The following is a 17,655-nucleotide window of genomic DNA, read 5'->3' as shown; positions in this document are numbered from 1 at the left end:
GGCCCTTTATATGGTTCCTCCCCAGGGTGGGCTTTCCTATGGGGATGTATGACGTGACCACGCATACCTTTACAACGTGGTATTTACAATGAATACCGTTACAACGCATAGCGCTTAAAGGTGCTGGATAGTGGTAAGTATAATTTTATATTCCAACTCCAGTCCCCGTGGACACTAGGGAAGGTGTTGGATATAAAATTATACTTATTCCCTATCCTAGAGCGCCCCCCAGCGCAATGCGTTGTAATGGTATGCGTGGTAATGCCTGCATTCTAATGGTAGTGCGTTGTAAAAATTTCTTTGTAAACGTTGCATACCTTCCTATGGTACATTGGCTGTGCGGTGCCCTTTTAATAAATGCCTTGTCACTTTCTGTAGATTCATACGGTTACTTCATTAAAAACACTTTGTAACATTCTCCAGGAACTCGCCCAGAGTTCTGCAAAGCCAGCCCTTACTTCATCACCTAACTCGCCATTGCCTCCGAACACTACATATTGATAGCAGATCTCAGATTCCACATGGAAGACCTTAGCGACGTCAGCACTGCCAACCTAATAGAAAGCATGAGCAACATTGGCCTCATCTAACTCGTCATCGACCCAACACACATCGTTGGGCACACGCTTGACTCCATCCTCATCTCCAGAGAAACAATCAAGTACCACCATCTCACAGACCTCACCTAGACCGACAACTCCATTGTCCACTTCACCATCACAGGGCACAATACTACGGAAAACAAAGCCAAACAACCCAGCACAACTGGAAAACTGTCTCAGACGAGAACTGAAACACTCTCCATGCCAACTGATTGGACACAGCTCCAGACCTTAAACAGGAACTTCACAGACTTGATCACCGACTATGTCACCCCCACAGAGCTGACCAAGATCAGAGGATCGGCAAAGAGTGTCAACTTCTTAACCCCAGAACTTCAGACCTCTAAATGAAACTGTTGTTGGCTAGAAAGAAGATGGTGTACCAATAAGGATCCAGTGCACTGCACCACCTTCAGGACTTTGATCAACCACTACCACCTCCTCCTTAAAGAAGAGAGCCCTCACATGCTGGATAAAGATCAGATCACACCACAGCAATGAGCTTTTCACCATCATTATTGAATTCAGCAACTCAGCAGCCACCGAGAATATCATAACTCCCTCCTAGAATCTGTGATACACGCTTGCTGACTACTTCCATTAGAAGATCGCTATCATCTACAGGGACTTTGAACCTAATCTCTCTTCCAGTGACAGCCTCGACCTCCTCACACCCCCTGACACTAACTCTGACCTCCGGCCTGCTTCCTGGGATATCCTCATTGCACAAGACACCACCTCTATAATGAACTCCATGCAGTTTGGGGTCCCCACTGATCCATGCCCCCACCATATCTTTAACCTCAGGAGCAAGGTGATCAGCTTAGAGCTCACGAACCCACATAACAGATCGATCACCTTGGCCTCCTTCGCAGAAGAGTGGTAACATGTAGAAGTGAAACCCCTCTGAAAAAAACATTCAGCAGGAAATGCCCTCAAATGGATCGCCTCCTACCTCACCAGAAAAACTCTACTAATGAGCCCAAGGACATCATCTGTGGTGCCCCACAAGGATCCTCCGTCATCCCCACCTTCTTCTACACTTCTACACTTACATGATACCCTTAGCCAACATTATTAGTTCGCACAGGCTGAAACTCATCTTCTACACCCACCTCACCAACTCCAGAGACAACTTACATAGGTGCCCGGCCAACATCACCGACTGGATGAAGCACAACTGCCTAAAACTGAACACAGACAAGACGGAAGTCCTCATCTTCAGTAACCATGCATCTCTTTGGAGCGAAGCATGGTGGTCAGCAGAACCTGGTTTCTTCCCCTCCCTCACAGACAATGCCCATGACTCACAATGCACATGCACTGTAAGATCTTTAGATCTTGCAGCTCTCCATCAGCACCAGACAAATGATCACCCAAGCCCTGATGACCAACTGGCTTGGCTACCTAAACTCTGTATGTAGGAATCGACACTAACCACCAGAGACAACTGCAGACAATACAGAACTCAGCAGCAATGCTAATCCTCAACCTTGTGAAGCAGACCCACATCACTCCCCACCTCAGTAAACTCTACTGGCTCCCAGTCCAGAAAAGAGGCAAGATACCGACCCATGCTTATAAGGCACTCCACAACGAAGGATTGTCCTACATCAGCCAAAGTTTATTCTTTAACCAGCCCGCCAGACACCTGCATTCCGCCTCCCTCTTGCTCGCTCACACTCCCAGTGTCAAACCAGGCACGGAGGCTGCTCTTTCTCCCACCTGGCTGTTAAGACCTGGAATGAACTTCCCCTGCACCGGAGATCTGACTCATCAGTGAATCTGGAAAGAACTCAAGATCTGGCTGTTCAACTGATGAGCCCCTCCAGACAGCAACTCCTCCCCCAGCGGCTTGAGAATCTCACGGATGAATTGCTGCGCTTTATAAATACCCATTGATCGATTCGAGTCCGTACATTCATATAGATTTTTCCCAGTGGGGACTTGGATGTTGTTTAACTCTCCCTTGCTAACAAATGCCTTGCTACAACAGTGCAGTCTTCAGGGTGGACTTTTTATTGCTGCGTTAGCTTTCCATTTATGAATTAATGGTCACATTACATACATTTATAAAGTGTCTCTCCTGTGTGAACATTCTGATATATTACGTTTTGTAATCGATCCCTTGCCACATTCTATTTATTAATAGGGTTTCTCCCTAGTATGGATTTGTTGATGCTGCATTAGCTTATTCTTCCTTGGAAGAGTTTATTACACTCTGTAAATACATAGGATTCTTTGCCATGTAAATTTTCAGACATCGCTTCAGTTGTCCATTTATTATGAATGCTTTGAGGTATTCAATACATACATCTTCTCTCCTGTGTGAACGTTCTGATTTTGTATTAAATTTTGCTTTCTGATGAATGCCTTGTCACATTCTGTAAACTGCTAAGTCGCATTCAGTACAGCTCTATCGTTTCTAACCAGTGTGGAATTTCGGATGCACTATTATGTACATTCATAGGGTTTCTCCCTTGTGTGCACTATCTGATGATGCATAAAACATGACATTATAATAACCACCTTCTCACATTCAGTGCAGTTGAATGGTTTCTCCCCAATGTGGATTTTCTAATGTCACTTCAGGTCTACATTTGTTACAAATGCTTTGTCACATTCAGTGCATTCATACGGATTCCCCACCAGTGGGGACCTTTTGATGTTGCTTTAGTTGACTATATTTTATAAATGCCTTGCCACATTCTGTACGTTCATACGGTTTCTCCCCAGTGTGGATATTTTGATGTCGCTTCAGCTCTCCATTTGTTATAAATGCTTTGTCACATTCTGTACATTGATACAGTCTCTCTCCAGTGTGGACTTTTTCATGTCGCTTCAGCTCTCCATTTGCTATAAATGCTTTTTCACATTCTGTACATTGATATGGTCTCTCTCCAGTGTGGACTTTTTGATGTCGCTTCAGCTCTCCATTTGTTATAAATGCTTTGTCACATTCTGTACATTGATATGGTCTCTCTCCAGTGTAGACTTTTTGATGTCGCTTCAGATCTCGATTGGATATAAAAGCTTTGTCACATTCTGTACATTGATATGGTCTCTCTCCAGTGTGGACTTTTTGATGTTGCTTCAGCTGTACATATGTTCTGAATTTTTTGTCACATTCTGTACATTGATGTGATTTCTCCCCAGTGTGGACTCTCTGATGTTCCATTAGTTTTGACTTTCTAATGAATGCCATGTCACATTCTGTACATTGGTATGGTTTCTCCCCAGTGTGGATTTTCTGATGTTGATTTAGCCTACTATTTCTGATAAATGATTTGTCACATTCGGTACATTGATATGATCTCTCTCCAGTGTGGGTTTTCAGATGGTTTTTTAGGTCTCCACTAAAAATAAATGCCATGTCACATTCTGTACATTTATATGGTTTCTCCCCAGTGTGGATTTTCTGATGTTGTTTTAGCCCTCCATTTGTTATAAATGCCTTGTCACATTCTGTACATGCATACAGTTTCTCCCCAGTGTGGATTTTTTGATGTTGTGTTAGCTCACCATTTGTTATAAATGCTTTGTCACATTCTGTACATTGATATGGTTTCTCCCCAGTGTGGACTTTCTGATGTTTCATTAGATGTGACTTTCTAATATATGCCATGTCACATTCTGAACATTGGTACGGTTTCTCCCCAGTGTGTATTTTCTGATGTTGCTTTAACTCTCTATTTCTTATAAATGATTTGTCACATTCTGTACATTGATATGATCTCTCTCCAGTGTGGGTTTTCTGGTGCAGCTTTAGATCTCCATTTCTTATAAATGCTTTGTCACATTCTGTACATTGATATGATCTCTCTCCAGTGTGGGTTTTCTGATGGTTTTTTAGGTCTCCACTGAAAATAAATGCCATGTCACATTCTGTGCATTTATATGGTTTCTTCCCAGTGTGGATTTTCTGATGTCGTTTTAGCTTTCCATTTGTTATAAATGCCTTGTCACATTCTGTACATGCATACAGTTTCTCCCCAGTGTGGGTTTTCTGATGTTGTGTTAACTGTCCATTTGTTATAAATGCTTTGTCACATTCTGTACATTGATATGGTTTCTCCCCAGTGTGGATTTTATGATGTTTCATTAGATGTGACTTTCTAATGAATGCCACGTCACATTCTGTACATTGGTACGGTTTCTCCCCAGTGTGGATTTTCTGATGTTGTGTTAGCTTTTCATTTGTTATAAATGCTTTGTCACATTCTGTACATTCATACGGTTTCTCCCCAGTGTGAATCATTTGATGCCGTTTTAGACTCTCCTTCCATCTGAACAATTTATTACATTCTGTACATTTATATGGTTTATCCTCTATGTGGACACTATGATGCTGCATTAGGTCTTTCATTGCAAAGAACACATTTCCACAGTCAATCCATCGATCTGGTATTTCTCCAGTATGAATTTTCTAGTGTCACACTTGCTCTTTTTTTGCCTAATAAATATTTTGTCACATTCTAGAAATTCATTTGGTTTTTCTCCTTTGTGTTCTTTCTGATACCAGGTTATCTCTTTATTCGTAATGAGCACCTTAGACTTGCTTCAGTATGCCAGTGTGTTGTGTCTCCAATGTCTATCAGCTGATATCTAAGAGCCAAGTACAGACCTCATTGGGCAGTTTGGGTTTTCTGCCGTAGAAAAAGACTTCGGCGAGGCATTAGCCTTCAAGGGAAGAGTTTTTGAGGCATACTGTTTTTACATCACTCCCCACACCAGTGATGTTTAATAGCTTTACTTTTGTCATTCATTACTGCATTTATTTCACCTGTTAGATTAAGAAAAAGAAACAATGAATAAGCTTAAATGCAAAGCCCATCAGAAAAACCTATTGACATTTAATGATACATTCAAGTGTCCATATAGATAAGTGTGCTGAAGAAATTCTAGATTACACTTTCAATGTAAAGATGCAATAGGCAGAGTAAGGGCATACGATCTTTCTGTGATCTCCTTCTATTGAGGAGTGTGGACTCAAGGAGTAACCAAGAGACCAGAGGCTGTTGATTGTTCAGTGTTCAGTGAGTGAGATCTTCTCCCACGACAATGTTAAATTCATAGCAACTAGATGCCTCCCTTCTTATCCAAGGAACGGTTCCTATTATCACACGGCCAAACAAATAATGCAAGATGAAACCTGTTAGAATCCAGGCCTCTAGTTGGCAGAGGTATGCACCATGTCCAAGTAGGGCCAGCAATCCTGGTCAGGGTAAGTCACAACACAATTCCAAATTATTCTGTGCTCACCCCCTGGTAGCTGGGCACAGAGCAGGCATGCTTAAAAGGCAATGTTTAAAGGGTTTGTGCAATAACTCATGCAACAACACAGTGAATACATCACAAAACGACTCAGTTTAGAAATGTAGAGAACATTTATCTGAGTAGGACAAGTCCAAAACGATCATCAAAATCAATCAAGTAGAAGCTAAGATATTGAATTTTGAAGAAATAAAAGCTAATAAAATGATTAAAAGCAGTTAACACTAAAAAAGGATACTTCAGGTTGATCAAGAGGGACCGGTACAAATTGAAAGTGCAGGCCGACTACAATGGAGCGCAGAAAGACTACAGGGACCCATTTGGGCACACTGAATACAATACCTTGGAGCTTGGTGTGCAGTGTGCGCGGGGAGGCCATGTGCCATCTAGCGGAAGAGACTTTGCTGGTCTTCGCGCTGAGTCACATCAGATTTGGCAGAGACTCAGCTGCAGAAACCACTTCTGAGTTCCAAATTTGGAGGGGGCACCTCAAATAAGGGTAGGACTTACAGAAGGGAGAGTCCAGCAGCATTAGCAGAACTGCAGGAAGTCGTTTGTGTCTCTGACACTTCAGAAACAGGAGGCAAGCTAACAAGCCCTTGGAGCACACTTTGGAGTGAAGGCAGAGTCTAGCTATCCTTCCAGCAGTCATAGAGCTGCACTCCACAGGGAAACACAGAAAAGCAGTTCTTCCACAAAAACAATCCACTTGAGTCTTTTCTGCAGCACCACAGTTCTTCTGACAGCGGTTCTGTGTAGATCCAGATCTGTCAGATTTGACGGGGCCAAAGACTTAGCACTTACTTCCAAATATGCCCTTGATATGAGGGAAACTCCAAAGAGTGGTTTTGAAGTGCACCAGTATCTCTTTCAATCCCAGCACTCACTCCAGAATACCAAAGGGAGTTATCAGTAATTTGTATGGGTCAGTCCACTACCCTGTGATGTGTAAGGGTGGGCCCCTTCCTCCCATCTGCCCAGGAAAACCCATCAGAATACAGATGGATGCAGATGGGTGCTAAATCACACCCAACCCCTGCACTGCCTGTCGCTGTCTAGACGGAATGGACAAAGGGGTCGGTCACCTAGCCCAGACGTGTATTAGAGACAGGGTAAAAGGCACAAAGAGCAGTACAAGCATAGAAAAGTCCACTTTCTAAAAGTAGCATTTTTAAAATAGGAATGTTAAATCAGACTTTACCAGTAACTAGGATTTATCATTACTATTCCAAAGATATTAAATATGAAACATGAAACAGTTCTAGCCAATGAAAGTCGGCCTGACAGCAGTGAAAAATGAATTTAGCTCTTTGTCACTACCAGGACATGTAAAACATAGAGTATATGTTGCGACTTTAACTTACATAGCACTCTCCCTTTGGTTTACCAAGGGCCATCTTTAGGGGCAGTTTATATGTAAAGAAAGGAGATTTGAAGGCTTGGCAAGTAGTATTAAATGCATAGTTGATGTGGCAGTAAACTGCACACACACAGGCACTGCAGTGGCAGGCCTGAGACATGGTTTCAGGCTGAATATGTGGGTAGCACAATCAGTGCTGCTGACCACTAGTAGCAAATAATTATCAGACCCTGGGCACATGTAGTGCACTTTACTAGGGACTTATAAGCAAATTAAATATGCCAAGTGAGTACGAGCCCATGTTATCATGTGTAGGGGAGACAGCACAAACACTTTAGCACTGATTAGCAGTGGTTACGTATGCAGAGTCCTAAAGCCAGCAACAATGAGCACAGAAAATGGAGGGAGGCAGGTAAAAAGTTGGGGAAAGACCAGCCTACGACTGTCAGGCCTAACAGAGCCTTTTCCAGTGAATGGACCACGCAACACAGAGCATCACAATAACAGCGGGAAACATAAGCAACTGCCACAAGGGAGTACTTTATACTATCAGGGAGCCTGGGATAGGACCTGGACAGGTAATCTGAGCATCTTCCACATATGCCACATGGCGGCCACATCCTAATGCCTCTGACGGGACCACCGACACCCTGTTGGGCGGTCCCATTTACCAAAGGGTGGCGGTCGGATGAAAGTCGGACTGGCATCCTAATCAGCCCCTTAGTTTGAACAAGGCATTGAGCGTGAAACAAGGCAGCTGTTTGTATGACAGTTGATGCTTCTTTAAATGTTTAAAGCATTTTGGCTTCACCCAGGAATATTCCTTGGTTTCCTCTGAAGTTTTGCATTGTAATGCACGAGGAACTGATTTACATCTGAGAAATACTCCCCAAACGTTCAATTCTTAATGGATACATAGATTTTATAAAGAAGGTAATCTATTTTGTTTAGTTTTTTTGGAGGGGGGTTGCTGCAATAGTTTTTAAAATGTTTGTAATTGCTATAGAGCGAGCCCATACCACTACCACTGTTGAACACTACCACTGTTGAACACTACCACTGTTGCCAATCTAATGACCTCAAACACAAGTAGATGATGGACAGAGCGGTGAAACTTTTCAGACACTTGCCCCCCAGTCACGGATCTCAGTTGAATCCATCATGATTACTTAGCTCACTTTGCCACCTCAGTTCAGACCCAGCTATATGCTAGTAGGTCTTGACCCTGTGCCTCAAGGGAGCAGTCCAGACCAAACTGCCAAGCCAGGTCTTTCCTGGACCGGAAATAAGCATCCTGGGACCGGTTTCTGGGTAACACCCTTCATCAGCCAGGCTAGCTGGAATCCAGTGGCAAAGTGAGCAAGGGACCCAAGTCTGGGTATACCCTGCCAACTTAGGGCAAACAAAGCAAACACAAGGAGATGATGGACGGAGTGCTGAAACTTTTCAAATACTCACCCCCAGTCACAGATCTGGGCTGAATTCATCATCATTCTTTAGCTCACTTATACTCATCGCAAAGCTTCTCTTACTGTTATGGTCTACCAATAAATGTTCTAGTCTCTTTCCCCTTCTATCCCCCATTATCCCTTTCAATCCAACAGTCACATGTCTACCAGTCAAATGAACTCAAATTTCACTATACTAATCTACCACTAGTCCTTTTTGGGTTCCGGAGTAGCGCAATACTCACCGAAAAGCGCGGCAACACCTTGTCGGGAGAAGTAAGCGCTATATAAATGCAATTACAATACAATAAAATCAGAGGAAGACAGAGCATATAAACACCTCGGCCAAAAAGTGTGTCTTGGATGTTAAGATACCCATAAAAAGTCAAACCCTTCATCCCTTCTTAAACTCTAAAGACTTTGGAGCAAACTTTAGTCCTCCCAAAGTTAGACTACAGCAATGATCATGGGCACCCCAAAAACAGACCTTGGACCCCTGAAAGACACACTCCATGCAGCGGCCAGACTTCTGTCCGGGGAGATTCTCTTCAACCACATAACTCCTGCTCTCAAGAATTATAACTGGCGACCAACAGAAGCAAGAGCTACATTCAAAACTGTGCGCATAACCCACAATGCATTAGACACTGAAAACCCAATTTACCTCACAGATAAATTAACAAAAGCTGTCCATAAGAGCCCCTCCGAAGCTCTAACAGTCTACTCTTGATTCCACCAAAATTTAAGAGAGCAAAATCTTGCACATGTTGTTTCTCCGGAAATACCCCCGAGAATTTGGAACTCACAACCTCAAGATTTACGGGACAATCAGTCATTCCCTCACTTGAAGAAGAAACTGAAACTGCTTCTCTTCAACAAATACCTAAACTCCCCCTTTAAACCGCCAGTCCAAACTATTTGCCTCCATCCCACACCCTTTAACTTAGTATATTGTCGGGCTTTCATACTCCTTTTAATAATTGTATTCAATTTAACTATCCCAAGTGCTTTCCAAAAAGTCTTGTTGTTTTGGTGCTAAGGATTAAAATAAAATATATCCCACATGCATAAAGATTCTCATGAAATCCTTATTTTACGGCACGGACTTCTGTGGATTTGGCTAATGTGAACTATGGTTAGCTAAAAGAAAACAGATGCTGATTTTACTCACATATCTGTATAGTATAATGTGCATAGAATGTAATTATATTTTGTAAAATAAGTGTTATTCTCAAACAGTTGAATTCCTATTTTAGACTTTGAATTGACACGTTGCCAGCGCTCCGAGACTGAGGAATTCGAAATAGTGGTAAAGGTGTGCTATTTATAAGTTATCCACTTCCTACATCCAAATATACCTCTAGTGTGGTAATATTACATCCAATAAATACTGCACCCTGCAGTTTCACATTATTTATAATGCAGTAGTATCCCAACAAAATGTGCACGGCCTTTGAAACAAGGGTCTTATTCAGCCCCACTGGTGTTCAAATCTTTTGACCTCTGCAATATGCTCCGTTCTCTGAACCTCACTGGTTTGTTAAAAACTCACCTTTGTGAATTGAACCCTCTGTAGAGTTGTCATACTTTAAATCCCTCCCAGTTCCAGGAGTCGGGTACTTTTCAATCATGACACTTGAGGAGGAAGGAATAACCAGCACTTTTGGCATGCAGCTCATCTTCTCAAATTGCTTGTGTTTTTAATAGGACAATCTAGTCATTCGATACATATCAATAACACATGCCTTCCTAGCTAGAGCATTATTATGTTATAAAAGTGAGTTTAATTTTGGATATGATTATTAGCATCAAAAAGTTGCCTGTTCTTCTTGTGGAGGCATAGTGATAATTCTTTCACATTGTTTATAAATTAGGGTCATCCAACGCAGGTTGACGAGGGCCAGACTACACACCCATTCTGGTTCCCATTTTCATTAACAACATGTAAATAAGATTCAGTTGGATGTTGTGAAAACCTAACATGGCTCCACCCTGTCTTTACTGACCAGGTAGGTTTACATGATGGCTCCATGTCAATGAGAATGCCCTGCTCGTCGTGTCCCTGCTCGTCGTGTCCCTGCTCGTCGTGTCCTTGCTCGTCATGTACCTGCTCATCGTGTACCTGCTCGTCGTGTCCCTGCTCGTCGTGTCTCTGCTCATTGTGACTCTGCTCGTCGTGTCTCTGCTCGTCGTGTCTCTGCTCGTCGTGTCTCTGCTCATCGTGTCCCTGCTCGTCGTGTCTCTGCTCATTGTGACTCTGCTCGTCGTGTCTCTGCTCGTCGTGTCCCTGCTCGTCGTGTCTCTGCTCGTCGTGTCTCTGCTCGTCGTGTCTCTGCTCGTCGTGTCTCTGCTCGTCGTGTCTCTGCTCGTCGTGTCTCTGCTCGTCGTGTCTCTGCTCGTCGTGTCTCTGCTCGTCGTGTCTCTGCTCATCGTGTCTCTGCTCATCGTGTCCCTGTTCATCGTGTCCCTGCTCGTGTCCCTGCTCATCGTGTCCCTGCTCATCGTGTCCCTGCTCGTCGTGTCCCTGCTCGTCGTGTCCCTGCTCGTCGTGTCTCTGCTCGTCGTGTCTCTGCTCGTCGTGTCTCTGCTCGTCGTGTCTCTGCTCGTCGTGTCTCTGCTCGTCGTGTCTCTGCTCATCGTGTCTCTGCTCATCGTGTCCCTGCTCATCGTGTCCCCGCTCATCTTGTCTCTGCTCATCGTGTCTCTGCTCATCGTGTCTCTGCTCATCGTGTCCCTGCTCATCGTGTCCCTGCTCGTCGTGTCCCTGCTCGTCGTGTCCCTGCTCGTCGTGTCCCTGCTCGTCGTGTCCCTGCTCGTCGTGTCCCTGCTCGTCGTGTCTCTGCTCATCGTGTCTCTGCTCATCTTGTCTCTGCTCATCGTGTCTCTGCTCATCGTGTCTCTGCTCGTCGTGTCCCTGCTCGTCGTGTCCCTGCTCGTCTTGTCTCTGCTCGTCGTGTCCCTGCTCGTCGTGTCTCTGCTCGTTGTGTCTCTGCTCGTCGTGTCCCTGCTCGTCGTGTCCCTGCTCGTCGTGTCCCTGCTCGTCGTGTCTCTGCTCGTCGTGTCTCTGCTCGTCGTATCTCTGCTCGTCGTGTCTCTGCTCGTCGTGTCTCTGCTCGTCGTGTCTCTGCTCGTCGTGTCTCTGCTCGTCGTGTCTCTGCTCATCGTGTCTCTGCTCATCGTGTCTCTGCTCATCGTGTCCCTGCTCATCGTGCCCCTGCTCATCATGCCCCTGCTCATCATGCCCCTGCTCATCGTGTCTCTGCTCATCGTGTCTCTGCTCATCGTGTCTTTGTGTCCCCATGCCTATGCACTTAGTGCATCCCCAGGCTGTCTCCATGCTCATCCTATCATTACAACCTCCGACTATGTTTCATTAGTCTGTGCACAAACCCACTAGTTTCAACTTAGAATGTTCTCTTTATTTTGCTCGTTGTGGGCCCCTAGGGATAATCGCATCACCCAACGGGGTGTTAAAAACCAAGTAAAATTAGCACCATCATACTGCTTAACATTATTAAATACCCACAAATAAAATAATCAGGGAACTCCTATTCTCTTGGATTCAATATGTCCATACAAGGCATTTCCCTTTATGTAATAAAGCATTCTCGTTGTGTCCTTACTAAATGCATAGTATTAATTTGCTAAAAGAAATCCTGGATTGCTTTAAACTGTATCCCTGTAAGCCCCATACACCAGAAACACAATGGATACGCTATCTTTAAGATTAATGGTAAAACGTACAATTGCCATCATTTACATTACATTTACATTTATTTCACTTGTAAAGCGCATAATTCACCCGAAGGTCTCAGAGTGCTGGGAGCAGACAAGATCCTTGGATTTCAGCAGATTCAAGGGGTTTAAGGGTTCGGAATACTAGGGATTAAAGAGACAGGTTTTGAGCAGTTTCCGGAATCTGGCGTGATCTGGCTCTTCTCTCAGAGATGTGGGGAGGGAATTCCATGCTTCTGGGGCGGTTTTACTGAAAGCTCTGTCCCCGTTTCTGACCGTTCGGACTCTGGGAATGGAGAGAAAGGCTTTACTGGAGGAGCGTAGAGTCCTAATTGGGATATGAGCTTTAAGTTTCCTTTCCAGGTAAGCCGGTCCATGTCCATTTACTGCCTTATGAACCAGGCAGCAGAGTTTGAACTTTAGACGTTTTTTGAACGGAGAGCCAGTGCAATGTTCTGAGACATGCTGCTGACGGGGTGCGAGGGGGTAGATCTAATACTAGCCTCGCAGCAGTATTTTGAAGAACCTGAAGTCGGTTTAGTAGTGACTGGTTGATGGCTGAAAACAGGGCGTTCCCGTAGTCCATCCTGTTTATAACCAGTCCTTGGACTAGGGGCATGCGTGCTGAGAGTGGGATCCATTTAAAGATCTTCCTCAGGCTACGTATCTGGCCGTAGCTATTTCACATCCATCTACTACTAAACACATAAGTAAAAAATATGTAAATTTACAATGCCACTAGTCCTAACTCTAACAAATGCGAGACCTATTGATTTGCAAATACTTGTTTTTTTCTTGATGTTGTGCAGCATTGGGAAAGCTTATACATCTAAACGTTGAGACTTCTTGACTTTGCCAATGTGTGTTTATTATGGTTGTAAACCTCCTGTTCCTTGTGTAGATCTGCTCAGAGCCTCTGATCTCTGGGTATTGCGGTGGGTGCAGCTGGCTGCAGCACACTCCGCAGTGCAAAAAGGGAACACTTAACAATTCCCTGCCCTTCGTGGTAGGCACCACATGGTGCAGAGATATGTCGTGCCCCCAAAACCCACAGCTGAGGGCCAGGAGGGAGGAGGGGGACCCGCTACGGTCCCGGATGTCCCTTTCGGTCTCCCTTTTCATGGCGGGATAACTGCCATGAAAAGGCGGGCGCAAAGGGACACTGTAATCCCTGAGGTTGTGCCTGGCAGGCACTGCAACCATTTTCGTGAATACAACCATGAAATCGGGCTCACCTATGGATATCATCCCCGCTAGCATTGCTGCCAAATTTGCCGAACAGCTGGCCCCCCATTTGCTCAATCCTTAACTGCTCCCTTAGCTAGAATAAACTGCCCCCTGCTTGGAAAGATGCCCAAATCAAACCTATACGCAAGGACCCCAAGATCCCCACCACTGAATTCAGCAATTACTGACCCATATCCCTTCTACCCCTACAATCCAAGCTTATTGAGAAACACATTAATAGACACCTGTCAGATTATCTGGAGACCTACCAACTTCTGGATGTCTCTCAATCTGGGTTTCGGGCTAAACATAGCACCAAATCCGCCCTCATTGAGGTCACTGACAACATTCGCATGGCTGCTGACAATGGTCAGGTAGCTCTATTGGTGCTGCTTGACCTGTCAGCAGCGTTTGACACTGTCTCCCATCACATTCTTCTGGACAGATTCTATGACATAGGTATTCGGGGTTGGCTCTGAAGTGGCTCACCGACTTTTTAACAGATAGAACTCAGACTGTCACCATGGGATCTTTTAAATCCACTACTACCAAGGTTAGCAAGGGGGTCCCGCAGGGCTCCTGCCTGAGCCCAACCCTTTTTAACATTTATGTCACCCCTCTGGCCAGACTCATGAGATCCTTGGGATTTACCCCCATTTCATACACCGACGACACTCTGCTCCTACTTACATTTGATCAAAATACACCTGTCATCGAACTTAGGTTCTCTGAAGGCATGAAATCCATCGCTGCTTGGATGCGTAACAAATATCTACAACTTAATGCGGGCAAATCCGAAATCATGCTGTTCGGAGGAGCTGCCACTTATTGGTCACCTACCTGGTGGCTGGAAGAGCTGGGTACTGCCCCTACTCCTAAAAAAGTGGTCAAGAACTTAGGTGTCAGGATTGATCACAAACTCACTCATCACACACACGCCAACGCCACGGCAGGCTCTTGCTTCTACATTAATGGTCTCCTGCGAAGGATCTTTCCCCTTTTACCCTCTTTCACTAAGAAAACGCTGATGCAGGCCTTGGTACTCAGTAGACTCGACTACTGTAATGTCCTCCTATTCTCAGCCAGCCATTAATAAACTTCAGGTGGTACAGAATACTGCTGCCCGACTCACTGGGAACGCCCCAGCGAGAACACCCTCGGCACCCCTCCTGAACCATCTCCACTGGCTCCCTATAAGGAAAAGGGTGAAATTCAAAATAGGCTGTATTATTTATAAAGCCTGCAATGGTCAGGGTCCTACGTATCTCAATAACAAGCTCTCTTCCTACACCCCATCACGAACTCTTAGGTCCAGCACTGAGCATCTGCTCATCATCCCCAGAGTCAAAAAGGCAAGTAGCCATGGCAAGGCATTCTCCTATCTCGCCCCTCTATTTTGGAACAATTTACCATCTCATCTACGCTCCGGACTCAATCTTTCCCAATTCAGAAAGATGCTAAAAGCCCACCTCTTCTAAATCTTCCCCTGGTCTATGATGATTCTTCACCGTCCTAAGCGCCGAGATACCCTCATGGGTGATTCAGCGCTATACAAACCAATAAACTTCAATAAACTTCAAACTTCAAACTTAAACCACCTCCTCCACACCAGCATGCTCAAGGAGCCCTTCAGATGTGTGGTGGTCTGTCTTTCCAACAGCCAACCATCTGCAAGCCATTGTTATATAGAGGACGGAGATCATGGCTGTCGGCGGTGCGGTCACCGTCATCGTAATCAGCCGCTAACTGTGTTTTAATAATCCACATTTGTATAGCGCACAATCACCCGTTAGGGTCTCTAGGCACTGGGGGCCGTCGGGAAGATTAAGCAAGCTATTGCCCAGAGTCGCATGGTGCTGGGCTAACCTGCCGCCGGAGCCAGGGATCGAACCCTGATCCCCAGATTCCAGCGTCAGTCGCGCTGGCCGCGGCGCCACACCTCTCCCACAATTTTTTAAACAATGTTTTAAACAATGCATCTGAAGTTCCCATGTAAAACTTAAACTTCTAGGGGGTCAAAGTACCATTCCTCAGACGAGATCCCTGAAGCACCTATTCTTTAATGTTTCTTCAACAAAAGTCAACAAGTCAACAAAGCAGCAAGATAGGAAGGAGTCCACCAACAAAACCTTACTTTCAACCCCACTTCTCATATGAAGACCTGAACAAAGGAGTCAGGACAAGACAGAAGCAGCTACAAAAACAAGTTGTGTCACCAAACGCAGCCACACCCTTCAACCTCCAAAAGATGTTTCATTGAATCTGCGATTTGGTGCACAAAATATAATTGTGTGCTCTATTCGGTGTCACAACACTGTGGTGCAGGAGTCTCAAATGTTCTCCTGACAAGCTACAAGTTTCCTCATTAAACCTCCTACTTATATGCAAGCATTCCCAATGCCATTTCCCTCCCAAGTACCGACATGTGAATTACTCACCATAAAACCCATGAGAGCGACAGACTCACAATAGTCACGCTTCACCAAGCGCTTTGTGTTTTAATTCTCCTCAGATGCACTAAGGGTGACCCTTTTTTTCCCCCTGTTCCCTGTATAGGACAACAACTATGTTGCCTTCTGTGTCCCCTGAATCCCTCACAGGACCAATCCTAGTGATGAAACACGTGTCGGCAGGTTGTTTGGTTCAATAAAGTTGTTGCTTGTGATAAAAAAACTTTTCAAACTTACACTGGTGTCAACTGCTGCATTTTCAATACGTATAAAAACTTGCACTAACATTGTGATATCCTCACCACGTGTGCCCAGGACTGTGCTTATTTTCCAGTGTGGATCTTTCGACTCACACGACTCCGGGGTTTATAGGGTAAATCCCCCGACTTGACAGCACCGTACCTACTCAGATCCATAGAAGACACCACGCTCATTAGTCTGAGCGCCATTCTTCCTGACTTCACTAAAAAAAACACCCCTAGCCTTGTAATGAGTATGGTGTCCCTATTACTGGGTTGACATGTTTCGAGCTTTCCCCTAAAGTTTTTCTTCAGGACCACACAAGGGCCAGCCCATGCATACCACTCCTAAACAATCCTGTGAATAGGAAACAATGGGGTGCACACCTAATGTGTGTTCACCTGATATTGAATACGTACAGTAATGAGGGTGAACCTAACCTTAACCTCTACCTCCCCCTATTTTTTGATTGCACGCTAGACGAGCGCCAGTAACATAAGATGGGCACACTACACAAGCGACATAACATAACAAGGGCGCACTACACAAGCGCCAGTAACATAACATGGGCACGCTACACAAGCGCCAGTATCAAGGACCCCCGTTTTGGCAAGTCCCCATGTACCACCAAGGACATCTGCAATTCCTCCAACAAGGAAATAATCTCCCTTTGTAGGTCTCACCTAGCGTTGCAGCACATGCGCTACACGCTCGGTGAAACATATAGTGAGAGAGTAGATTTGAGAAAGGGACTTGAAGCCCTGCCCCTTATTTTCATTGGCTGGCGTCACTGTTTATGCTAAACGGTGGCCTGCCATTGGAAAAGAGTTTTTTTTGTTGCCGCCCTTTCACCTTTTCGTCCGGCCGATTCGGACAGGGGTGTCTGCTTTGCGGCTGTCGCAAAGCACTTTCTTATCTTTAGGGGGAGTGAGGGGCCATCTGTTTCTAATTAGCATGGCCTTAGCGTGGCCATGCTATATAGAAACAGATGCCCCCCCCCTAAAGATAAGAAAGGCAAAAAGCAGCGTTCACTCTTCATTGTACACATCTTCCTCGCGTGGGCTGGGCACGTCCTTTCTTTTCTTTGTCCAACCTTCCGCGTTTGGCCGAATCCATAACAAAGAGAGCGCTTTCTAGACAATGATCCCCATGAGGCTGTCCTGCTATTCTATTCTATTCTATTGTTTTGGTAGAGCGCAAAACAGCTGCCCCAGCAATGAGGCGTCCCGGCGCTAGAGAAACCACAGACCCTGGCCTGAGCGGGATAAGATGGGAGGGAATTAGGGAAGAGGGAATAGGTGCGTTTTAATTGCTTTCCG

At 45.0% G+C, this 17,655-nt stretch overlaps 1 protein-coding gene across 5 annotated transcripts in view; it reads right to left on the bottom strand.

Moving 5' to 3' along the window:
• Nucleotides 1-2,605: 2,605 nt before the first annotated feature.
• LOC144764042 (uncharacterized) overlaps nucleotides 2,606-17,655 on the bottom strand; it is a 52,345-nt gene continuing 37,295 nt past the window's right edge. For all 5 annotated transcript variants that reach the window (XM_078650188.1, XM_078650187.1, XM_078650189.1 and 2 more), the window contains one exon: nucleotides 2,606-5,385. In XM_078650188.1, the coding sequence (XP_078506314.1) occupies nucleotides 3,235-4,968 (1,734 nt within the window). In that variant the 5' untranslated portion in view covers nucleotides 4,969-5,385 and the 3' untranslated portion in view covers nucleotides 2,606-3,234. The remainder of the gene's footprint in view (nucleotides 5,386-17,655) is intronic.

This window comes from Lissotriton helveticus, chromosome 6 (genome assembly GCF_964261635.1).
Source record: "Lissotriton helveticus chromosome 6, aLisHel1.1, whole genome shotgun sequence".
In the NCBI taxonomy this organism is placed as follows: Eukaryota; Metazoa; Chordata; class Amphibia; order Caudata; family Salamandridae; genus Lissotriton; species Lissotriton helveticus.
This window is presented reverse-complemented; position numbering and strand designations above follow the sequence as displayed.